Genomic DNA, 25,711 nt, shown 5'->3' with positions numbered 1-25,711 from the left:
CGAGTTGTGGTGTAGTCACATGACCAGGGGCCAGCTGATCATCACGGACGGACAAGATCACGACCATTAGCTTTCATCTGTGCACTTAATCCTACATGAACGCGTTTTTGTCATAATTTACTAGTAGAATTGTAAATAGATACTAAAAGTACATCGACAGGATCGAGTTCAAACCGAGGAAGTAAACAGAAGACAGCCGTAGTCGACTAAAAGACGAGAAGATGTCTGGAAAGGACAGGATCGACATATTCCCCTCCAGAATGTAAGCTACCCGTTTCGTAGCTTGTCATTACAACGTAAACTAAATGATTTAATTCTTTGTTTTTGTTTTGCTTCTGCTCAACCGAGATTGGTGATTATCTGCACGTTTCTCCTAAAACGGGAGGACATTTTGTTTTGCACGGTGACTCAAATGCAGTCATAGTTTATATACGATTCAGATAGCTGTTTGAAAGAGGAAGAGTCCTTCTGTGGTCATGTGATGTTTCTAACAAAGCGTCTAAGTGTGAAGTGTCCATCTGAGATTTCCGTCTGGACTACAGTGTCACCCTGCAGCTTCAAACGTCAATGTATTTTATGTGAAAGATGAACACAGATCAGCACATAACTGTCTTTTTCTTCCATATTTTCATTTCACCCTGACTCTGGTCCTGAGCTGTGGAGTTCTGCACCTACTCCACAGTTATCTTATATAAATAGATAAATAAATATGAGTATGACACTTAGGATTTCTATGTGTAAAAAAGAGAAAAAAGTGAGACTCACCTTTTCCTTTCACTCCACCACTATGCATAAAATACACTGAAGGTTGTTACTGTGATCTGACAAAATGTCAAAAGGTTTAAGACACAAATACTTTAGGAAGATATTGTAATACTGGGGGTAAATGGAAATATTAAATTGGCACATTTGATTCGGCATGGGAGTGTTGGTGTTCTCTCCAAATAAGATTTCAAGAAAAAAAGAGCAAATCTTACAACTATTGGAAGATGTATCTCAATTCTTGGATGGATAATCGTCAGACTTGCTTCAAAGACACGTAGAAGTCCATGTTTAATGTTGTCTGTATGGACCACTAATCTCTGTTCATATTTAGACTTTTTTTTATCTTACCCTCCCTCAAAAAGGAAGGCAAATATATGTAATAATTTAAATGTTTAGGTGTGTTTCAAGAAGAGCTACAAGGACTGTCATGTTAGCAAATTTTGCTGGATGATGAATTAATCATTGCAATAAACAATAGTATTGTTATTTTTGAGACAATTTTCAAGTAATATATTGATAAAGGCAGAATTATGCATATTTTTCCTCCCAAAGACCAATAAACTTCGATTTTGCGAAGAACACTTACTGGAACTGGAAGACATTTTAAATATCCAAAATAAAACACATAAATAAAGCAGTGGAAAAAACTCATAACCATAAATGAAATTGATTATGGTGGTGTCTCTAAACAAAATTGCCCTTAAAAAAATATTAATCTTTAGAAATGATCAAGCTCATTTTCATTTATCGTAGCATAAATATTGCGACAGGCTGAAGGGGTATACAAAGCTTCGACAATATTAACATCTCAGAAGACTTTCTAGAAACTATGTTCCAAGTTGTATGGATTCACACTAAAATACACTTTATTTAGACAGCACACAAGTACAGAACATCCATAAGGCTGAGACCGGAAAAGCTCATTAAAATCCAAACTAAACTTTCTGTTCTCATCCTAGTTTTCCATCAAATTTTTGTTCAAAATCTGTGGGAAAAATTATAAAATTACTAAAAATAGGAAATGATTGAGCTACGTTCAACATGGCATCAGTCTGGTATAAATTTGACAAAGAAACTATTTGTCTTCAGCAGCTGCAGTGGCTAAAATCAGCAATTTATCAGCCAGTCCATCATTATAGGTGTGTGTTGTCGTTGTGCGTGCAGGGCTCAGACCATCATGAAGGCCCGGCTGAAAGGAGCGCAGACTGGCCGCAGCCTGCTCAAGAAGAAATCCGACGCCCTCTCCATGCGCTTCCGTCAGATCCTCCGTAAAATTATTGAAGTCAGTCGTGTCTCAGATTCCAGTATATTTGCTTCTTTCGGGTAAAGAGCCTCCAGTTCCTAAAATTCTTTTTGTCGCTTCCTTTAGACCAAAACCAAGATGGGAGAAGTGATGAGAGAGGCGGCTTTCTCCTTGGCTGAGGCCAAATTTACAGCTGGAGACTTCAGGTAAGGAGTGCTACGAGATTTCACGGTTGTGCTCAGTTCGGAGCAGATGTGTTGAGAAAGTGTCACCTGTTCGCAGCACAACCGTCATCCAGAATGTCAACAAAGCCCAGGTGAAGGTCCGAGCCAAAAAGGACAACGTGGCAGGTTAGCTTCAGAAGTGTTTCATTTAAATCGTCGCTGTGAGCTGGGACACACTCATCCGTTCTGATTTTATCCTCCCAGGTGTCACCCTTCCTGTTTTTGAACACTACCAAGAAGGCGGAGACAGTAAGTGGAGTCCAGTTTGTCAGTTCGGGTTTGTCACGATCAGCTTTTGGACACTGTTCCTTCCTGCGTGTCTCTGTCAGGTTATGAACTCACCGGTCTGGCCAGGGGTGGAGAGCAGCTGTCCAGGCTGAAGAGGAACTATGCCAGAGCGGTGGAGCTGCTGGTGGAGTTAGCATCCTTACAGGTAGAGGGCGCTGTTGCAAATATAGAATCATATTGCCTGGGTTTCTTCCATTTCTGCAATATCGTTAAATTCCAGCTGCATTTTAAGAAAACAAAGACACATGTCCATATTTGTGTTTGCAGACATCTTTTGTCACTCTGGATGAAGCCATAAAGATCACCAACCGCCGTGTGAATGCTATCGAGCATGGTAAGCTCAAACCCAATGGTCGCATCAGGGACTTCAGAAGAATATCAGATTATTTATTGCTTGTGTGATTTTATTTCCACTCTGCAGTGATTATTCCGAGGATTGACCGCACTCTCACTTACATCATCACAGAGCTGGATGAGCGAGAAAGAGAGGAGTTCTACAGGTGAAACCATGTCATAGTCTAACATGTTTTTAAATATTAATTAAAGCATTGCAAAAGTGGAAAATCAGTTTGGTCAGACCTGAGACACGCAAACTGTACATGTCTCTTGAAATTTTCAAATATTATGTTAGAACCACAAACATGAACATGTTTTATTGGGATTTTATATAATAAAATAACACAAAGTAGTGGATAATTGTTAAGTGGAAGAAAAACGATACATGGTTTCCAAAAGCATTAAAGATAAAAATCTGAGAAGTATGGCGTGGAGTTGGATTCATACTTTTTAAAACCACCTTTCTACATTTCATAGCTGCCAGTTTTATGGGGCAAGTCTACAAATTTTTTTGCCCCTTGTTCTTGCCAAATATTTCATTTTATTTTGAAAACCATGTATCCCTTTCTTTCAGTTCAGTTATACACGCCTTTGTTAGTCTATCTCATAAGTACATTAAAGGTTGTGGTGGTTGTGTTGCCAGGTATTTCCCTTTTCTATCAGATTTATGCCCCAGCTTACTACCAACCTGCACCTGACTCTTCTTACCCGACAGGCTGAAGAAAATCCAAGAGAAGAAGAAGCAGCTGAGGGAAAGGACGGAGCTGGAGATCGCCGCCCGGCTGGCCGCCCTCGGACCCATCGCCGAGCCCTCCAACATGCTGACGGAGGAGACGGACGAAGACCTGCTGTTCGAGTGAAGCCCCCCCTCTGCAGTCCGACACTCATCATCATGCTATTTATTCTGTGCCTCTCTGGCCGTGTTTATGTCTTCTCAGACAAGTGATGAAAGTTTTTTTTGTGTGTGTTCACGTCTGTGATTATATGTTCTGCTGTTTTTGTGTTGGAAAATATGAGACGTTTCCACGTGTGTCTCTGTACAGGAGCCCAAGTGTTGCCCCCTTCCCCCCTCTCCAAAAAAATAAAAAATCCTTATCCAACAGAGAGTCTAACAGCCGAAGAAAATATTAAGTATGTTTACATGAGGCAAGAAGCAATCCTTGTGACTGGATCAGCTGTAGATATGTTTTGAACCGCTGCATGCCGTAAGTCTTGAGGTGGTTGAAGACTTCAGAGTGTCAGAGTCTGTTGAGCTCCTGACCTCATATCAGGGTGTTTATCATCACACAGATTCCCTGTAATGTAACACTGTAAAATGTGCGTGAGTCAACAAAGCCAGGCACTTCATATAATTAAAGATGTTCTAAACAGTCCATCTGAGTTCTGCGTCAACATGAACAAAAAAGGAAAAAAACAAATCGCTTAGTAGAATAAAAATACAACAAAATATCTTTTCAAATCTTAATTTATTAACACTTTTGAAAAGTTGTGCTTAAGAATTACCCAAATTTTTAAAGATTCAATAATAAGTCACAATTGTACAATACTGATGAAGACCATCTCAACAATATTACGCAGCATTACACAGATAATGTAGTTGGGCACTACTAAAGTATATGGTGCCGTGCAAATGCATTTATACTAATTAAACTTTATATTTTGTCACGTTACCACACACGTCACTGTGTGTCATTTAGATTTTATGTATCATAAAAGGAACTCTTGTTTTAAATTTGCCAGAAGACTTTTCGCTGGTCAGATCAGACCAAAACAGAAGTTTCTGCGCTACAGAGGAAATGCTGCATCTGGTAGAAAACACTGTTGTTATGGTAACCATGATTGTGGTAGCATTATGATGTGGGAGTGAATCCATTAATGGGAATAATTGTGATAAATCCTTTATTGAAATAATTGTCAACTAATTCAGTAATTGATTAATTGTTAACTGGAATGTACAGACTTAAATGCTATTAGCTAGGGGAAAAAACAACTTATTCAGAGCAGTAATTAAGCCAAAATTATATAAAAGAAATATAGATTTTGCAATTAAGATAAAAACATCTTTGTCTATAAATATGTTTTACCCAGAACTCTTTGAATGGCATAGGCTTAGTTTCGCCCGGTTCACATTCTCATGAAGGAATGCTGTATTTTAGGCAATAAAATGTTTATTTTCTTATTTTAAAATTCTTAGTTTCTTTTTTTTTTTTTTTGCAATAAAATTTCTAATATTGTATAAAAAGGTTTAAGTGGTTACATGAAAAATCTGCAGAATATGCCAATTTTTTTATTAGATTAATCATCAGCATAATTGATAGAATAATCAATTACTAAAACAATTGTTTGTTGCAGCCTTACTTTAATTTAACGTATGCAGACCTAAATACATTTCAGAATCTGCGGCAAGACTTTAAAATTCATATTCACAGAGAATCTCCTATTGATTTGATTTTTTTTTTTGGCAAATGATAAATAACTCTTTTCATCTACTTCATGGTTATTTTCTAATTCGTGTTTATCTGTCTCAAGAAATCCAAGGAAGTTATTTGACATTTAACGTGAAATGTGACAAAATGGTAAAAAGTTTGATAAGTATAAGTACCTTTGTAAGGCATATGAGACAATACTGACACTGAGACATCAACAGCAGATGGGAGACTTCACACTAAATCCAATGAATCTATTTCTACTCAGTTCTTTGCCTGATGATGTTTTGGCTCGATGTTTCACCAGAATGTCTTTAAAAATGTGTCAAATGCGCAATTTCTGGCGTAACAATAAAATATTTCACCTCTCTGTCTAAAGAATATATATTTACAATTATAAATAAGTCAAAGAAATAGCATAGAAATGTGTCTATCTGGAAAACAAAAGATTCTGCATAAAACTAAGACCTTGAACAGCCATCACAAAAATAGAAGAAAACAATCTACAAAAGACAATCAAATACAACAGTGTCTGTCTCTGCAGCATCCTGTAGCAATTAAGCTCCAAAAAATAAAAAATAAAAATGTGCAAGTGAAAATTCAGTGTCACTGTAATACTGTCCGTCTCCTCTTTACCTTCTCGTTCACTGAGATTCTTTGTGTCTGGACACGGCCACCTCTAGCAGAGCCAAGACGACGGCACCCACTGCGGCTCAGTGTCCAGTTTATCTACTAATCTCCGAAACTCCTGGAACGCCTGGTCTGGATCAAAGTTAACGATGGTCGCGTCGAAGAAGTGGCTGTAATTCAGCTCCATCTCTCGGGCTTTTTCAGTGACCTCCTTTAGCTCCTCCGGCTGGGAAAAGATGTCAGAACTGACACTTAAAACAACTGGTGTGAAAGTTGAAAGTGTGCATGAGATTTTCACTTTTTCTGCTCTGATAATGGACTCCAGAGGCAACCAGGCAGAAGTGTGTGAAGGTCAGCTTACTTTTAGTGTTTTCCCCTCTGTGGCCAGCAGGGTGCGTAGTCGTTCTTGAGAAGGAGGAGCAATGAAGACGACATATGGCTTGAGGTTGGACGACCTCAGTACTTGCAAAGACTGGGAGGGAAAAATGAAGGGCAGAGAATATTAAATTAGATCTTACTAAAATACACAAATTTGAAATATATGAAGCTATTGTAACACTCTACGGTGATTTATACATTAGAAACAAATTTTCACCCTTGTGTGAAGGCAGAGCAAACAGATGCGTCCGGAGTTGACGACGTGTCGGACAGAGTCAGTGCTGGTGCCGTACAGGTTCTTCTCATACTCCCCTGACTCAATGAACTTCCCTGCAGCCAAGTCAGCCTCGAAGGACGAGCGACTGACAAAGTGGTACTCGCGTCCATTTCGCTCATGTATCCTTGGGCTTCTGGTTGTGTCTAAGAGTTAAAAAGTGAGAGATCTGTTAAAATTAAAACTGGTTCCAGACTTTTCCAGGTTCAGCTTTTCAGATCTCTGTCCTAAAGTCTTAAAGGCAATTTATAGTTGATACTATTGGTAGGCTTTCAGTATGAAACATGAAAAAACAAACAACTGGAAGGAAGAAAGGATACAGGAGAAAAAAAGAGAAAGGAAGGACATAAAGAAGGAGATGAAATAAGGAAATGAGGACATAAGAACAGATCTAAGGAGAGATATAAAGTTAGAAGGAAGAAAAGAACTAAGAAGGGAATAAAGAAAGAAAGAGTGAAGGAAGGAAGGAAAGAAGCAAGGAGGATGAGAGGAAACAAAAACCAGAAAGGGAATATTTTCTTTTTTCATACTTATCCAGACCTGGAAAATACTGAAATCTAATCCCATATATTCCAGATGTTTCCAAACTTTATAGGAACACAATAAGCTTCGATAGTAAATCTTGTTTTTGTTTTTTTTCTTGCTTGTGTGTTGTGTTTATCCTCTGAAATCAGAAAAAACTGTCTGTCTGAGTGTGGACTTACGTGGAACAGCAACGGCAAACTTATCCGGCTCGATGGATAAAAGTCTCCGCCGCAGCTCGTCATGGCCGCTGTTGGCCGGGCCAACCAGAGCTACGGGGCGTTTCCGATTAGCGGGCTGGTGGTACAGGGACATTTCCTCGTAGGTCAGGACATCATCATAGTCTGAGGAGACAGTTCAGGAAGGCATGTTGGGTCAGAAGCAACACTGACCCAACATGCACCTTGTGCTTTTAACCCCCTGCTCTGCAACTACTTTCAACCTTGAAATCTTGCCGATGGCGGGAAAAACAGAGAGTAAAGGTAAAAGATCACATTGTTTACAATATTGTTGTTCAATGAAAGTGTTTTATTTAAAGATGAGCAACTTCAGGTGTGTGTTTCCTTGTTTTAAAGGTGTCTCTGCTGTATGTGTGAACCCTAAAACTGCACGTCCCTCAAAGCCATTTAAGCTCCCGCTGATCCGGTCTGTGAAGGCAAGTCTAATCTGACTTGTGACACGACAAGTCTGGACAAGCTGCTGTAAGAAAGACGAGGTGTGTCAACTTCAGCTTATGTGTGGGCGTAATGCTAACAGCGGTGGATGTTTGGCTGCTGGCCAGCGCTGAAACCCTCTTTTATACGTGCTTAATGAGGACTGATAGGGAGCTAAGTGTGCAGACAGCGCTCGGTCCAAAACAAGTTCACACCTCAAACCGCTAAAAGAAATAAAGTCTTACCAGTGTTTCTGTTCAAGGTTGATGTGTTCCTTCTTCTCAGTTTCTTGCTTTTCTTTGAACACCAAATCTTCCCTAATTCGGATATAAATACACATTTTCATTTCACATTGGTAGATTGCTGGAAATGTTTAAGTTTGCAGTTGTTACCTTGCTGCTCTCGACTTTTGTCTGGTGTCGTTTTCTTTAAACTCTCTCTCTGTTGCTGGAAACTTTTACCTGAAGTAAGACAAGAAAGAAATCCACAGAAATTAAATATCCAGTGAATTTGGAAAAGTATTCATATATATACATTATTATTATTATGTTTGTTACCAATAATCAAAAACATACTGTATCTCTTCCAGCTTTAACTGTCTGGAAAGTGAAGCTTTTGCTAAAAAAAAAAAAGAACCTCAAACTGGACATACATTGAGCATTAATCAAGTCCTAAAAAAGATTCCCAGTTAAGATTCAGGTCTGTAAATCTGTAAACTTTGACTGGTCCATTCTAACCCATTTAGGGTTGTTAATGGTGAACTGTTGCCCAGTCCCAAGCTTATTGCACCCTCTAACAGAGTTTGTAATAGGATTGCCCATCTTCCCATCAACTGGGGCCAGCTTCCACGTTTCTGCTGAAGATAAACAACCTTACATCATGATGCTGACACCACTATGTTTACTATAGTCATAGTGTTTTTGAATGTTCTACCCAATGCTCCTCAAGTGGCATAGTTTTTGCTTCACCTGGTTCAAATTCACTAAAGGAATGTTATATTATTGCATTTTAGGCATTAAAATTTTTATTTGCTTATTTTAAAAAGCAATTGAATTATTTGTTTTAACACATTTCTAATATTACATAAAAAGGCTTACATGGTTAAATGAAAAATCTTCAGAAATTTGCAACCAATAAAAACAAAACAAAACTGATTAATCAATATAATCATTGAATACTAAAATAATTGTTAGGTGCAGCAACCAGCAGTGGCATGTTTTATATTTTGAACAATGAATATTTCTCTTTCTCTTCACAATTACGCACAAAATTTATTCTGATCTACTACATAAAATCCCAATGAAAGTTTGTGGCTGTAATGTGAAAAAATGTGAAAAAGTGAAGAGGTATAAATAACTTTGGAAAACATTGCACTGAAAGTGAACAAGCTAACATTAGAAGTTGTTTGGAAGGCTCGGATTTGTACTTTCTAAACGTCCAAGTAAAGAAACAAAAACAAAAGATGGCTAACTTTCCATTTTTAGCACTAAGCTTTGTTTACTTAGACCCCCAACAGTCTCTAGGTCAGAGTGTAATTACAATGAATTCCTAGGTGTTTGTTTTAATCTGCTGGATGCAACAGATGGTAGACAAATCTTTCCAGTAAAGCAGAGCCAGGTTAACCATTTGTCTCTTCAAACTCATTTGTGACTGAATTTCAAGTGAGAGAAGGAGGAGTGAATAATCAATACACTAAAATAATATGTCATTTGCAGCTCAGGTATTGAGCTATTAGAATGCATTTGCAGATATCATGTTTATTTTATTTCAAGTAAGTTGTGGTACTTTAGAAACCGCCAACTTAAACACAACTTTTAAAAGGCAAGTTTACTCCAGTAATTTGTACTAGTACTTTACAAACAGCGACATTCTAACCAACATGGTTCCCTGACAAGAAGGCAAAGACCAGTTTTTCACTGAACATATTATCCTGTGCTGCTAAAGGTGCCCTAAGTTAACATCTTGTCTTTACACGCCTACAGACAGAGAGATCTCCACTATCCTATTAGGTTCACAGCAAGCCACCTGTGCGACACTGATCTAATAAAAGCTAATCATGTTTCATGTATTTCTCTCTGCTAAATACACTCTCTTGAATGATCTCTGTTTTTCCCTCTGTGCTTTATTAGCATATTTACACGAGTTGGAGGATAAATATGAAAACATGCAAAAATGTATAGCTTATTAGCATCCAAAAGAGCTTTTTTCGGTACCCTAGTTTACTGCGCGAGAGTTAGATGTGATGTTATTCCTCTTTTTACTTTGGCACTAGTGTCAAGCTAACTTGTCATAATTCCATACAACCGTTTCATCATCTGGTTGGAGGATCAATGTCAAAGCAGCACTCACACTGCCAGATGGTTGTCATGATTTTCAAGCACTCTCCATTGCAAAAAACAATTAAACCTTTTTTTTTTATACCAAGTATTTTTGGTCTAGTTTCTAGTGCAAATATCTTAGCACACTTGAAGGAAGACTAAACTTATGAGTAACTTTGCTTGTTTTAAGTAAATAATTTCTCAGTATTCATAAAGTTCTAGTTCTACTGGCAGATTATAGCACTTATAACTTGGGAAAAATATCTTGCTATAAGTGAAATAAAGTGCCAGTGGAACTAACATTTTTTCACCAAAATTATGGAATTATTCAATAAAAACAAACTCCTATGTCTTGCTGAAAAGTTACTTGTAAACTAATTATGTGTGTCTTTTTATCATGAGAATTTAAATTTGTTGTTACTGAAATACTAAACAATGAATATGACCTTGTTAACTGGAAAAAAAACATGTTTTTTATTTTTATTTTTATAAAGAATGCCACAGAGAGATTACCAGGAATGAGGCCAGCCAGAGGCTGGTTGTCCTCGTCTCCATCCCTGTAGGCCTGCCACCAGTTGGGGTCATCCTGGCTAATGACATGGAGTATATCTCCTTTCTGGAAGGACAGACCCAGCTCCCGACACGGCATGAAGGGGTCATCAGAGGGATCGTAGTCAAAGTAAGCGCGCACATGCATCTGAGGAGATGGTTTACAACAACAAGTTTAGTGTTTGTTTGCATGCTAGCGACAGTTCTCACGCACACTCTCTCATCTTAATAGACTTACCACAGTTTGTCTGTGGGGAGCAGGTTTATTGTGAGAGCTCGGGATGAGGAGGAAGGTCAGAGTTCCCTGCATTTCTTGCTGTTGAAAGCATACAAATGATTGAGTAAAGCACAACTTTATAGTACTCACACCCCAAAAACCTTTCACATTTGTCATGTTGATGTGATAGAGAGGTTAGTGGTTGTATATTTTTAGGTGGGTTAAGAAATGGAATTGTAATGTGTGAATGATCTGGGTATAGTGATGGACTCAAGACTTAAACGTTCAAAGACACATAAAGACAATTACAAAGTCGGTCCTCTATCACGTGAAGAACATTTCCAGAATTAAAGGACTAATGTCTTAGAAAGATCTAGAAAAACTCATCCATTCGTTTATCTTTAGTCATCTTGTTGCTGACATGTGATAAATGAATAAACTTGTCTTAACTTGTGAGTGCTTTTAATGATACCATGGATTGAAGTAAGTGAAAAGTGCTTGTTGCTTGACATCATTCTGACAGTAATGGTTACCAGTAAGTCGTGCACTTCGTTGATGTGTTTTCCACGAATAGGAATACCGTTGATCTCCAGGATCTCGTCTCCCTCACTGAGGAGTCCGCTCCGTTCTGCTGCGCCGCCTTTCACTACACGACTCACCACCACATTGTCCATGTCATTACGCACTGTTGCACCCTGATAGCAACACATCCAATCACATAAGTGCTGTTAGAGGACACTAAATGATTACTCCATTCTAAACAGAATGGACGCACAGTAAACGTTTGACAGATACAGTACAGGGCAATAAGGAAATAAAAGATCAAAAGTCAGACAGTAACAGGAACTCAAACACATCATATCTCACCAGTGGAGTGTCTCTGGCCTTCTGCAGCCGCACTAATTTAACTGTCTCTCCGAGGTACTGGGTCACGCTTTCCTCTGCAATTTCCTGCACCGCTACGCTGTCATGAGCTTGCATCAGTGCCTGCCATATGAACACACAGAGAGACAATGAAAGGTTCCCTTTAAAATACAAGAAAAGTCATAAGCTAGCTTTAAAAGCAGTCATCACACAAGCTGCAGGAAGTTTAAAGGAGTGATTCAATTCTACTTCAACCCTTGCCATCCTTTTTATGCAGAGCTTTCCAAGCCAAGATCAGGACAGAGATTGCGCTTTTAGGTTATTTAATGTGACACACTTTTTTATGCACCACAATTAATATACATCACAGAAAATTACGCAGTTTCTTTGTCTTGCAGCAGAGGGACACAGAGAGAGCAGATGCAGTTTAGGCGTACGCACAATTCGTCTTAATTACCCGCAGCATTTAGGTGTCAAAAGGCAACATCAGACATCAATGAACACTGGTGATTTCATATGCTTAAAAACAAGGTGCTTCAGATTTAGAAACCAAAGGAAAGAAGAGAAGTGGTCTAGCCAGAACCTCCATCCTTCACTAGATGCCTAAACTATTTTAGATGTGACGCTGTTCATAAAATCTTCTGCTTCCTGAAGAAATTGACATAATGTGTTCTAATTTCAACACAATGAGAGGGTTTCACACCTCACCAGAGCTCACTGTTTAGTAGTAGTAAAAGTAGTAAAAGATGTTTAACAAAACATCTTATGCAGAACCTGCCTTTTCTAAAACCAACTACAATCAAATCATCCATTTTCTAACACTGTTGTCCCTTGCGGGGTCCAGAGGGGTGCTGGTGCCTATCTCCAGCTAACATTCCAGACGAGAATGTTAGCTGTCTGGAATGTCCAGGTACACCCTGGACAGGTTGCCAGTCTGTCGCAGGGCAACACAGAAACAGACATAGGACAAACAACCATGCACACACACACACACACTCACACCTAGGAAGAATTTTGGACTGTGGGAGGAAGCTGGAGTACCCGGAGAGAACCCAGGGAGAACATACAAACTCCGTGCAGAAAGACCCCGGGCCGGGAATCGAACCCAGGACCTACTTGCTGCAAGGCAACAGTGCTGCCAACTGCGCCTATACAAGTCAAGTAATACAAATATACAAAATAATTATTCTGTATGTTTAAATGTTCTGGAGCATATGAATGAATTTCATCCAAACGATGATAAGTAATATTACCTCATCACTCTCCTTGTCAAGAACAAGAAAGGAGAGGAGAACATTTAAAACTTCACAGCTGCCTTTCAGGCATCAAAATGTTAATTTGCTAAACCCTGACCTTTGCCTTCCCAGTGGAAGGTGCAGGAGAAACAATTACCCTTTTGGAGACAGCCGTGTATAACATTAATTATATTTCCAGCAGTTTAATTATTAGAATATTAACTAAATAAATGAGCTGGCCTAAGAGGCTCTGCAGACACACTTATGTTGCCTTTTAATCATATTATATGTCAAGAAAGGGTCGCTGATCTCTGACCTGGAGATGGGGATTGGTGAGCAGCGCGCTGAGCTCCAAACCTTCCTTTTGTTGACTTGTCTGGAGGATCTTTTGGACCTGAGCAAAGACACAGTACAGTCAGATAAATCTGCCACTGAGACGTGTAAACATGCAGATCACAGAAAATAATAAACTACTATTTTAAACTGCTTCCATGTATTACTTAGGTCTTACCAAAAAAATGAAAAAAGGAAGCTCTAAACATTTTTCTTTTGTTTCGTTCAGATTTAAGTCTAAGATGGTTTAAATGTAAAAATATAATTACATACAGCTCTAAAATCTCTGTATTTAATGAGATTGAAATCATTACATTTTTGAAATGTAAGAAGATCTGAAAGCAGAGGTGGGAAAACATAGTTTGCCGACAATAATGATCATAATAAATATAAAATTAAAATTAAAATATGGCTTGTTAAAGTAGTTAACGTGACAAACATTTAATCCAGAAAAGAATAACTTTTCCAGCATGTTTGATTATTCAGTGTGACTTAATTTTATATTTATTTTTACATTATCCCTACTATTTAGTCTTCCATTTCATGTCCAATGTTTAATTTTATTTATTAGTTTCATTTTTATTTTATCATTTATTTTTTTTCTGAGTTTTTCATACACTGTATACAGCACTGTGTATGGCTTTTTTTTTTTTTAGCAGAAATTGATTTATTCTCTTTAATATTTAATCTTTGCATTTTCTCCTCTCCTGTTTTCTCCGTTGTCCTTTTATTTAGCAATAAAATGGATAATAAATGTAGTAATGTAAAATTAATACTGTTGAGTATGATAAACAAATAGTAATTAATGCCTCAATGTACAATCAAATAAGTTGGGAAAATTATTTTATTTGGATACAATATCTGACACATTAATTATTTTATCAACTGTTACTTATTGCAAATTTTGGCAGGAGAAGTCTTCCATACACACCGCCTAAATATGATTTTTTTTCACCAACTATTGATCTCACATCATTTGTTTAATTTGATTGGTCCTGCCTAACATTCTTGACTCTACTGATAAATATTCAAAATTAAAAATTAAAAATAAAAACATCCATTCCTGGCCATTTTAGCCATGTGCCGGTAACGTTTGTGGGAAACAGGTCTGTCTCACTGCTTTGTAAGAACATGTGCAGTCACAGATTATTCACTTGGCTACACTCTAATAGTTCACAGTAGGATTTCCACATTCCAGCTGCACCAAAGCTGGATCTTTCTCTTGAATAAACAAAACAAAACAAAACAAAACAAAACAAAAAAGATGTATCAATTCTTGTTGTTCATGTGTGTTCATGAACAATGCTGCAAATGTTAATGTTACAATCCCTTCTGAATTATATTATTTACCATTTTTAGCTTTAAAAGTCTGTCCAGTGGATCTGGGATGTTTTTTTATTTGTCCACTATGCTGTGTGTTTCTATTTTAGATCATACGGTTTTTGTGTCGTCAGGCAAATTGGTCTTTTCTTACTCTGCCCTTCGGCCTCTTCATCTCCTGTTCAGAGCTTAGTTCATCCATTACACTAATCAAAGCTCTCACTAACAAGGTGACGCACTTCCCCCTCCCCCAGCAGCAGAGCTGCACCTCAGCCCAGCCTGCTGTAAGCTGCTGGAGTTTCTTTTTCTGGCTGCGCAGATCCTGGCCCTCATCCTGCGTTGTGCTCCATTGCTCAGCCAACACAGAGGGCTGCTGGGAGATTAGTTTACATAATGGTCAGTGTGAGTATCACAGAACGCAGGCAGTTAGTTTAGTTTCACTGCAGCTGAAACACTCTGTGTCTGATGTGTGAGTTCATGCTTAGTCTCTGCATGGGTGTGCAGGCTGTTTATCTTGAAATCAGTCCTGTGATGACTGAGCTAACAGTCATGTACCACTGCTGACTGCTCTGGCTGAAAGTCAAAATGAGTCAAAATTACTACAAGTCTAGCTGGAAACTGGAAATAAACTGCAACAAGCTGGCTGCATTGAAGACTCTGTATTACCACTGGTCATTCATATTTTTCATGTCGAAATGCCAGACTTTTCCTCCAGATTTACAGATTTTTAGCCTATTTTTAAAATGTAAACAAAATTTCACTTTTATTTTAATTCAGATTTTTAGCCTATTTTTAAAATGTAAACATAAGTCCAGTTTTATTTTAATTCAGATTTTTCTACAGAAGTCTTACATTAAAAAAAGAACCTGTAAAAAACAGAGATTGAAAGTAAAAAAATCTGATCTTTTTGCTGAAATCGATTTTTTTTTTTTGCGTGGTCCCTCATACTACTGAATGATGTAATCATAATCACACTTCTGTGTGAAAGTCCCCAAACATACCACATGTGCAGAAGTAGAATTCTGACATCACATGGCAGCGTACTGTTTACAAAAGTAATAATGAATACTGCCGTCTATGGATCACTTTTAAATTTTATTCAGCAATGGCAGCCGACGGGATTGTCACACAATCATAACAAGACCAACAAAATTAATAGATAGAAAGAAAGCGGTGCCATTTTGTAAAGCGTTGACAGCAACGTTCTGTAGAGAAGTTTGTTTGGATGTGATGTTAGAATCGGGAGTGGTGCAATATGTAATACGACGTGCTTCAGTGGAATAGACGTCATTCATAATTCCATAATTATGGAATTATTTATGTCCGATCTGGCTTCTCCTGGTACAAAATTATGATTTTGTACCATAATTTTGTACCAAAGTCATGTCAGTGACGTAAAAGTCAAATAAAACTTGATATGACCGTTCAGACTGCCGACTCTTTGAAAACAATCAGACACGTATCCGTTTTAGTATCACATCGGATTTTTTCTAGGTGAAAAACATATTAATTGGGAAGTTCAAATTGTCATAAAAAGTCAGATTAAGCATATGGGCAAAACAAAAAAAATCGGATTTGTTTGGCATTTGCCTGGTGTGTTAAAATAGCCATACGTAGCTGGAGCATATAATGGATCTACTGTGTTACTCCTAACAATTCACATCATAATTTCTGTTTTTCAACTATAACTGTGCTGTGGTTATTTTTGAACAACTCCCATACAGCATGGCTCACTTCATTGTCATTTTCTGTGCTAATGATGGGATCCGAAAAGAAAACAGCAACTGACAGCAATCACAGTGAAACATATCTTCATTCTTGCCATGTGGCTCCAATTTTCTGCCTATTTTCCTTCTTTTGCGTCACTTTTTTGCCAGCAGACACACTAACAAAAAAGCTTCAAAGTCAAACTAACAGGTACCAGACCAGATGCAAAATTGTCTCATCAGCTGAGACCCAGAACTTTTTATAATCTACAAAAAGTTCTGGATTCAATATTTTGGACCCAGTTACATTGAATTGCAAAGCCTAAATAAATCTGCAACATGGATAGTTGAATACCTCCTGGCAGAGATCCTGTGCTTGTACTGTCAGAGGTGAGGTGGGACTGATCCTGCTTGTCTGCTGGGACAGAACGCTGTAGATTGTGTAGGCATTCCTGAATTCCTCCTTAGCAAGGAGTTGCATTGTCACTTCCACATCCTGCTGGCTCTGAGAGTCACTCAAGCTGTGCTGGACCCACTTCAGAACCTGTAGTAGTTCATCCAGTTCTGACAAACAGGTACAGAGAAAGGAACCAGATGATGTTTGGAGAGACAGAATAATAACAAAAATCAGAAATAACAAGGTATCTATAAAAATATTTTCTACAAGTAAAATAATAGAGTGACAACCAGTTTAATTTTATCAGGGGGCTAGTTGACTTTGATTCTAAAACTGTTATTTACAAAACCTGAGATTTTTCACAATTTTGAGCAGCATGTTAGGAAAAGCCCGTAAATCAGTAAAAAAAAAAACCCTGATCTGTGTATCTCCAAAGAAAGGGGTTTTCTAGAAAGTTAGATGGTTATATCAGTATTTCCAGTTCAGAAGCTTAAAAGACGTTACACTGTCTGTCTTCGAGGTCCGGCATCCTGCATGCTTTAGTTCTCTCCCTGGTTTAACACACCTGGATCAAATGATAGCTCATTAGAAGCCCTAAGAAACACATTGACATGCTGAAAAAGTTGTTATTACCACCAGGGCGAGAACTAAAACATGTGTGACATCGTGCAGGAAGCCGGCCCTCGAGGACTGACTTTGGGCACCACTGCTTTACACAGTTGAATATATGTTGAATATTCTTCAAGTTTTTAAAATAAATTTAAGAATTTACACCAGATTCTTTCTAAACTTTTTTTTATTTGTTAGATTGAAAAAACCAAGTTTAGCTGTTAAATGACTTGATTATTCAGTGAGAATCTAAGCTGCTTCTCATCAAATTATCGTCATATTAAACCAAAGAAAGAGATATTCATGAAAAAAACCATTGGAGTGGCTCAGCCTAAAAGGTTATTCCTAAATATATGACTCCTCCATCCTTTATTGTCCTAGAACAACGTGGTTTAAAAAAAGAGTGGGAATCTCAGATAGCCAATAAAACACAGACCCCCTCCCCCGCCTCTGCTCTGCCTTTTCACTGGTTATTGTTTTGACTCCTTTTGTATTCCCAGATTTTTTGTAAAGCCTCTTTTCTTCCCTGACCTGCGTGTCTCTTTTCCTTTCAACCCTTCCTTCCTCCATTTAACTTCTACAATCCTCTTGAAAACATCTCAACAATCCCTGCTGCTCTAACTTACGGTACTCACCCAACACAGGATCTAGGCACGTCACTTTATTGGTAGCCTTTTCCTTCCCCTCAAAGGTGGGATTGTCAATGCCGATCTTTGGGTTCTGTGACAGCTTCTTGAGCCTCAGCGAAGCGTTGGGATCGATGTCATGCCTCCCCTTTCCATCCTCCTCCTTCCGCTTCCTCAGCTCCTCCTGGTAATGCTGGATCCTCTCCATGTGGGAGCTGCAGTGTGGAGATTTGTTGAGGCTACCTTCCTGCCCCGGACAGTCCACAGCCCGCTCCCTGTGGCTCACGGCCAGAGCGGAGGCTTCTTGCACATAACCATTTGTACGGGATGCAATCATCCCTGTTGCACCAGGGTACAGTTCAAACCACCCCAGCCTTTCCTGAGGTCTGCTGGAGCTTTATGAGGAACTGCTGCTGAACTTAAGAGTCACAAGACCCCCATTGTGGAATATTGTCCTTTTGTTCTGTTCCTGTGATATCCTGGTATACAAACACAGAAAAAGATTTTTGCTTTAACACAGTTTACACAACATATTCCGACTGAAACTTCAGGAATACATTACTAAGTAAGTATCTAAGGTTTATTTATAAAAGGCTGCTACAACTTTCTCTCTCCAACTTAAGCATGAGGGCAAGAGAAAATCAGATTGGTATTCATTAAATGTTTTATGTTGAAACTCAGACAGTAAGCCACAAATTTTTCTATATTTTCTTTATTTGGCTGAGAGGAGTCGAAGCTTTTTAAGAAAAGGTTTGATGGAAGCATATTTAAAAAGTGAGGCGGGCCTAATGCAAGGATCGGTCAGATTGAAGACTTTTAAAAACAGAAATGGTTGGGCAGATATCGGCTGTGTTTGAAGAGGATTCAATGTATGTATTATTGTTTTTATCTTGTAACCAGGTTGCTATGTATTGCAAATTTTTTTGCCCAGGTCCCTCTTGAAAATGAGCTCTAGATCTCAACGGGGTTTACCTGGTTAAATAAAGGAAATATATATAAAAAATATAATGTTGTCTAGAGTGCTGTTGGTGTCCTAAAAAGGGCAGTTGTTAATTTTGATTCAATTTTAACAAGTAAATCATTTTTTAAATGCAATTAGTCACATTTTTATATACCTGCAAAAGTCTTGAGCCAAATCTTTGCATTTATGTGTTTATAGTATGCCTGTGGCACACAAGCAACATCCACAACAGCAATAAACAAAATGGTGCTCCTTTTGGCCCTGTAGGGGTTACATTACAGACCCTCTTATTACCTTGATTAAAAATTTGAATAAAGTCCCACAACTAAGTAAGATCAAGTCTTACTCCTATTTGCTCTTATCTGTCCACTAATCAAGGTAAGAACAGACAGTGCTTTCTGGCCTCCATCACATTTAATTCTCTCCTATGTAACCTTATCCAGCCATTTGTTTTACCATGCTTGTTCCCAACTTTCCATCACATTGTAGTTATCAGTACTTGACTGACCACTGTTGTGACTTTTATAGATTAGGGCCTATTTTGAGGGATACTACACACAAATCTGGATTTGAGAGTCTGACTAAGGCACGTTGATGTGAGGCGTCTCTTAGGTCAATTTGTGCAAAGAAGAAGAAACCAGAATTATCTTGTGACTGGTTAGCTCATTTGCCAAAATTGCTGACATTCCCCAAAATTAAATGGCTTCATTTTACACCAAGTCTTTAGAGCTAATAACGTCGGGTACGTCTGTCACCGCATCTACTAAATCTCTCCCCTACAGAGGCATTTAGCAGTAGTTAGTGTGGCCAGGTACTGCTGACAAACAGCAGAGACTGCCAGGAGGCCATCTGTTCTCGTGGGCTTAATTAAGCTTGGGATTTCGGTGGCCACAGAAGGACTGGGAGGGATGCTGCGAAGGGAGAGAGAGAGAAATCTGCCAAGGTAGAAAAGTAGCACATGTGACACAGGCAAAAAACACACACTGCGAAGAAAGATTTGGGCCAGAAACAATGAGTCCTGTGCAGAATTTCAGAAATTATAATAAATGTTTGTGAAATACAATAAGAAATTGTCATGACATATGTGAAGTGGCCAACTAGTATCACAAAGTGTATGGAATGAAATAACAAAAGCTAATAAAAATGTAAATAAAATCTGTTTGCATGAGCTCATACAAGACTACACATTTTAGTCTTGTATGAGACTAAAATATCATATCAAGGCACGTTTTCCACATGCCCTTGGCATCAGGCATGTGGGAAACACAGCAAAACACATGGGAAAAGGTGCTCTCATTATATGAGACCAGAATCAAATGACAAACATTTAAATTCCTAATACAAACCACTGTTTTTATTCACCTTATTTACATGCACAAGAAGAGCAAATACTTAATTTGATCATATTTGTGATTACTTTAGATTATTTTGGAATTGTTAACCTTACTCTTTTTATAAAGTTTTTTTAGAATACTAATTTCCAATGTTTTCCTCCTAAAACACAGAATTGTGTACTCATCTGTTTTATGTTACTGTTCTATTTATCTTAGTTTGATCATCTCCAGTTTTTCTTTCCGTCTGCTTTCAATCTCTGTAAAAAACTGTTATACGTTTTGATTGATTTATTAAATAATGATAATCTCTTAGTAAAAAAGAGATTAACAAATAAATAAAGTAAGTAAAGTAAATAAATAATAAATAAAGTAAATAAGAAACGTAATGACATACCAGCAGAGAGACGTTAGAAATTAAAATCGATGGAAAAAAATAGTAGTAATAAAAAGATAACTGACACCATCTATAATATTGTTATTAATTATATTAAAGGTAGGCTGTGTAAACAATCATTACTATGAGAGAAGAAACTAAACTTTGACATCACAATAATTTTCTGTTTTTTATACTCTTGTTTACCCTTCGAGTTCTTGTGACAAACTTTCTGTTCTTGTAATATTGCTTCATCTGAAATTGTTCTGTGCTTTAACAACTAGTTGCTTGTTGGAGTAATTGTTATAAAATACGACCTGAGGTAAACTTGTATTTTGGGAAGCATATAAAAACACTCACTGAAAGACGCTGAGAACAAGCTGTTATTCTAAACGTATGTTTAGATTTATTTTTTACTTTTCTGCGCCAACGTGGGACCTAGCATAGCGGAGGAGACCTAGCATTGTCCCGCTAACTCTGCTCGACAGGACGGCAATTGTCCCGTAAAGATGGTTAAGATTGGGTTACTCACCTCCCGAATACCAGCGAGCTTCTTGAGCTTGTAGTAAGACAAAGTCGTTGTTTAATTGTCCAGCTCTGTTCATGCAGAAACAAACTGAAAAACTTCCTCAACTTCCTAACTCAGTCTGAACGCGACGCGTCCAACAGCTACGAGCGCAGACAGGACATTTGTGGCTGCTGCTGCCGTTGGTGGAGCTGCGCCGGTTGTTGTGAGTCGTTTCCTTGGCAACACCATAGCACCACAGCGCCTCCTACAGGTCAACCACGTAATAACCCCGCTTTGTTAAAAAAAAAAAAAATTGAGATTACAATTTAAATGACAAATACGCCAGACCATAAAATTTCGCTTTTGAAAAATATGAGAAGAAAATTAAACATAAACAAAAATAAATAATATGGTAGTTATATTGCAAATGGTTAGATAAAGCAAACACTGCTGAATATATACATGGCATGGCACATAGTTTTTATTAAAAGCGAATATATGCATGCATATATTCACAGGCCTGCTTTAACTAGTCACATCACTTCATTTATCTTTTTTATCTCAATTGCTCAGTATATTCAAGAATATTAGACACACATGGTTTCCTATAATACATAAAGACTTGGTTCATTTGGTAGTGTAAAAGAATTACTCTTCATTTCTGACTGTCATTATCTTATTGATCCTCTTACATTTACCCCATTTTTATTCATCATCATAGTCAAATGTCTGCTTTCTTGTCATGACATTAACAATCTCCACCTAATAGGATGTGCTTTCATTTCATCTTGCAAGGAAGAGGTGAGGTGAAATAATCTAATCTTAGGCCACTTCTTGGAGAAAAAAAAAAAAGAAAACGGAAGAAGACCAGAGCTGCCTTTTTCCCCAGTTGCATTTTGTTGTTAGAGTAATCTTTTCTGACAGCCCTGCTTTCAACCTCGTTTCCTTGTGAGATTCATTCTTGCCAGTTTTTGATTCTTAAATACTTTCTTTCCTGAAAAGGTTCATGTGGTTTGTAGCTATTGATTTCAGTGCAGCTCAATTATGCTGCTATACAGCACAAAAAAAGATGACAAAAAGGTAATTTAGTCAATGTTTAAGAAAATGACTTGCAAAAATATTCACAGAACCTCTTACGTTTGGCATCAGGCATGTGTAAAACACAGCAAAACACATTGGAAAGGTGCTCTCATTATCTGAGAAAAAAATAAAACTTTCTGGCTAACATTACCTGTAGATGAAAGCTAAGACTGCACTGCAGTAATCAAAACAATAGCAAAATGTGGAGACCCTACTAGGAACAAAGAGCTTGGTCTGAGTAGATGGGAGAATGTATCCAGAAAATACAGTGCAGTTCTGAGAGAACAGCTGATGAAGACTTTAAATTGGAGGAGAGGTTCACCTTCCAGCAGGACACCAACCATAAACAACACTGAACTGACAATCTTATCTACAGTGAGAATTTTATCACATAGAAAGCTCAATGCAATTGGCTAGGCTTCCTTTAATAGACAATATTTTACAAAATGGCATTAAAAATAGAATTTTATAGAATTAAAAGGGACAGTCCACCAACTATTGACTTAAAACGATGCATAACTTTCTTTTAACTAAACAATTATGAACTACTTTTGTGGGTGCTTTGCTGTTGGAAGGTCTAAGATGGTCCCTAGTATTAATTTCCACAGCTCCATTCCTTATGGTCAATATAGATTTGCCCTTACTGGCTTCCAGTGAAATCCTTTTCTCAAAAGTCGGCAGTACAATGTTTCTCAAGAAGCTGACGAGACACACGGCCTAGCTGCATGTTCATTACCTTTGACAGACCCTTTCCACGTACAGGTGGCTACCTGTCTGATCCTGCCAGTACCATTAACTTGTCTTAAAAAGTAAGCCATTCAGTTCTAAGAACATATAATTGGGACAGTGAAGCTACAAATGACTGTTTGTGGGCCATCTGATTACTACGTTCTTACTGTCTACAATCTAGTGCTGACCTCATGTTACGGGTGGAGTCATCAGACTGAAAACTGTGTCCCTTCACTTTTTGCTGACTTTAAAAAGCCTTGAAACTATTCCTAGCCCTCATTTTTGTATGCCTTCCTTATTAATATGTATATTACATAATTAATTCTGATAAGGCAGCCTTCAAAACAACAACCACATTAATGGCAAACACATAAAATACCTTCCTGACTTGGGGAGCAGTGACAGAAAATGTCCCTTTCACACACATTCCTTCACACAGCCACAACTTGCTCACACCAGGATCAACACTCTAGTATTATCTCAGCTTAAGAGTTTAGCCAAAGAGGATTCTTATCTTAAAGTAAAAAGGTTTACATCTGGTTTAAATATTGGCTGACACTTTAAGCTAAGAGGTTGTATGTTCTCCCTACAAGGATGTTTTCCTGGCGCTTTGACGTCCTCTAACAGTTCAAAAACAGATATTAACACTCCTATCTCAAACCATCCTGCAGCCCAGTCCAAAATGTGCACATTGCTGTCTTCAAACTAGTTAAAATGCACTGGGACATTATGCTTAGAAGGTATCCTTTTTAATTTCTCAGATACTGCAGCCACTCAGTGTTCTTCTGCGTTTTCATTTCTCCGTCTGTGGACTGAATTGAGTGTTTCCTTGAAATTCAGGATGCCTCCAGTTAGGGTCTCCACAGATCTGAAGTGCTTTCTGATGCATTTGTGTGCCCGGCCCTTTGCTTCTGTCCCTTGGGGACCTGTTTGGTTTCATGCTGAATTCTGCAACATAGAACCAAAAAGGTCTCTGCAGGAATAGGGGGTTTAGCCAATGAATGAACGATGTCTCCCATTAAATCTATGCTCTTTTCTCTTATCCCACCATAGAAAGTAATTTTGGCATAGGATTTCTAAACTGTGTCACTTTCTTGAAAGGAATCATTGCTCAAGCTTCCACAGAGAAATTACTCTGTATCCAGTGTCACTATGTTTAACGTTACTCTTTCCTGGATGTTCTCTTAGCTAGGTGCTTCTGTGTTTAGCTGTGTTTCTTTCTGGGATGGAGTCACTGGCCATGTTCTCCGTTTTGATTTTCTTTCAAAAAAAGCAAAGAAAGTACTCTTGGTCCAGTAGCAGCTTTCCTGGTTGTAGTTATGGACGTAGTTATTCGTACTATGTCTCTTGGTATTTCTTTTTCATATAAAGTAGCCAAGACTCAATGCTTTGGTGCTCAACTGTATCTTTCCTATATGATCAAGTTATTGATGCCATTATCTCTGTGTTCTGTTTGCTTTTCTTTCCCGTAGAAAGTACTATTAGCCAGTGATTCTGCATCTCTTTCTTGGAATCATTGACCAAGCTGTTCATGTCATTAACTTTGTGTTATCTTTGGTTTTAATTTCCCATCGAAAGTACTCCTTGCACTGTCATTCTTTCTTTGATAGAGCAAAATAGTTAGCATGAAGAATTGCTTCAAAATCAACCACTTATTGCAGTCAGATATGCTTTCTCAAACTGGTAAACTTTTTACCAGTTTCATTACAGATCAATTGCGTCTTTGTTAGACTCTTCCTGTTGAAGAGTCTAACAAAGACTCTTCACAGACTCTGATTTATCAGCTGTAAAACCTTCAGCACCAATGACAAAACCTCCCACTTTTTCCATAGATATATTTTATTAAAAAACGAAAGCCAACAAGAACCCTTTTTTACATAATGATCAAGGATTTATTATCTTAGTCTCTTTCATCAGTTTCATATCATTACAGAAAATGTTATTGTACAGCGTTGATCAATGTCTCCTCATTGCTTAATAATTTCCTTAGGAGTGCTGGTCACATATATCTGTACAATATGGTTATTTTTTTTCTGTACATTTCTTGTGAAGTTGGTTAAAAAGGCTGTCAGCACTTAAAGAAGCTGTTTCTTTTCTTTAATCTTTTTCTTAAATAGTTGATCAAAAAGAAAACGAAAAACAAAACAAAAATGATAATTTCTCCCCGGCTCAGCTTGTCACCTTGGTGGGGTTTGGAGTTTAAGTGAATATAAGGAAGCTTCAGGGTCTGGGCCTGGCTGGCGTGGGTGTGCCCCTAATACCCCCAAACCACCCTCCACCCTCCTACCCACCCCACACACACTCACACACCTCACCCTCCCGATATCGCCTCCTTCCTGTCCAGGCATTTGGCACTGCGCACATAAACAAGACTCACAAGATAAACAACAAGCAAAGCTCTTTGTGAAGCCATTATGATGCATACTAATGAGGGAAAAAACAGAAGTGTCACCTTGATGGGCCCTCAGAGGAGGAGGTGGCCTTGATATGCAGCCTCTTTCCTCTAAACTGAGCACCGTAGGAAATCTGGAGCTTTCCATGTTTTCTTCACTTTCAAAAAACTGATTTTTTTTTCCACTAAAGATGAGAAAATAATAATTTTATTTATTTTTTTTGTCCTGGCAGGCACCTACAGCGGTCTATTAAAATGCTACTGCTATAGATAAGGTCTAGCATTGAACACACAAAGCAATTGCAATGAAAGGAACAAAGTTACCTTAATATAATAATGATAAGAAGAATAATGATAATAATAATAAGAATAATAATCATAATAATATATTACAGAATAAATCTCTTTTTATAATTAGATT

At 37.9% G+C, this 25,711-nt stretch overlaps 2 protein-coding genes across 2 annotated transcripts; one reads left to right on the top strand and one right to left on the bottom strand.

Moving 5' to 3' along the window:
* Nucleotides 1-12: 12 nt before the first annotated feature.
* Nucleotides 13-4,229, top strand: atp6v1d (ATPase H+ transporting V1 subunit D). Its single transcript, XM_005803115.2, has 9 exons — nt 13-262; nt 1,930-2,047; nt 2,135-2,214; nt 2,291-2,358; nt 2,437-2,481; nt 2,562-2,665; nt 2,788-2,854; nt 2,942-3,020; nt 3,572-4,229. Exons 1-9 carry the CDS (start codon nt 222-224, stop codon nt 3,714-3,716), a joined length of 747 nt encoding a protein of 248 aa, XP_005803172.1. The 5' UTR covers nt 13-221; the 3' UTR covers nt 3,717-4,229.
* On the bottom strand, nt 4,043-21,389 carry mpp5 (membrane palmitoylated protein 5). The gene is made up of 14 exons (XM_005803147.2): nt 21,114-21,389; nt 17,923-18,392; nt 16,637-16,845; nt 13,239-13,316; nt 11,691-11,810; nt 11,357-11,518; nt 10,845-10,922; nt 10,571-10,754; nt 8,132-8,200; nt 7,985-8,056; nt 7,269-7,430; nt 6,508-6,710; nt 6,274-6,384; nt 4,043-6,138 (listed from the first exon to the last, which is right to left on the bottom strand). Exons 2-14 carry the CDS (start codon nt 18,248-18,250, stop codon nt 5,962-5,964), a joined length of 1,953 nt encoding a protein of 650 aa, XP_005803204.1. The 5' UTR covers nt 18,251-18,392; nt 21,114-21,389; the 3' UTR covers nt 4,043-5,961.
* Nucleotides 21,390-25,711: the final 4,322 nt, after the last annotated feature.

The sequence above is a fragment of the Xiphophorus maculatus genome, chromosome 15, assembly GCF_002775205.1.
Source record: "Xiphophorus maculatus strain JP 163 A chromosome 15, X_maculatus-5.0-male, whole genome shotgun sequence".
Lineage (NCBI taxonomy): Eukaryota > Metazoa > Chordata > Actinopteri > Cyprinodontiformes > Poeciliidae > Xiphophorus > Xiphophorus maculatus.
The sequence above is the reverse complement of the archived record's forward strand: the minus strand, read 5'-3'. Positions and strand labels throughout refer to the sequence as shown.

What these genes read in the sequence shown, in the direction of transcription:
- atp6v1d (XM_005803115.2), top strand. Translation starts at nt 222, where the DNA reads ATGTCTGGAAAGGACAGGATCGACATATTCCCCTCCAGAAT. An exon ending in CAAAAAGGACAACGTGGCAG is followed by an intron (nt 2,359 to 2,436) that starts GTTAGCTTCAGA and finishes TTATCCTCCCAG; the next exon opens with GTGTCACCCTTCCTGTTTTT. An exon ending in GAAAGAGAGGAGTTCTACAG is followed by an intron (nt 3,021 to 3,571) that starts GTGAAACCATGT and finishes CTTACCCGACAG; the next exon opens with GCTGAAGAAAATCCAAGAGA.
- mpp5 (XM_005803147.2), bottom strand. Translation starts at nt 18,250, where the DNA reads ATGATTGCATCCCGTACAAATGGTTATGTGCAAGAAGCCTCCGCTCTG. An exon ending in GTTTGCCGTTGCTGTTCCAC is followed by an intron (nt 6,711 to 7,268) that starts GTAAGTCCACAC and finishes TTTAACTCTTAG; the next exon opens with ACACAACCAGAAGCCCAAGG. An exon ending in TGCTCTGCCTTCACACAAGG is followed by an intron (nt 6,385 to 6,507) that starts GTGAAAATTTGT and finishes TTTCCCTCCCAG; the next exon opens with TCTTTGCAAGTACTGAGGTC.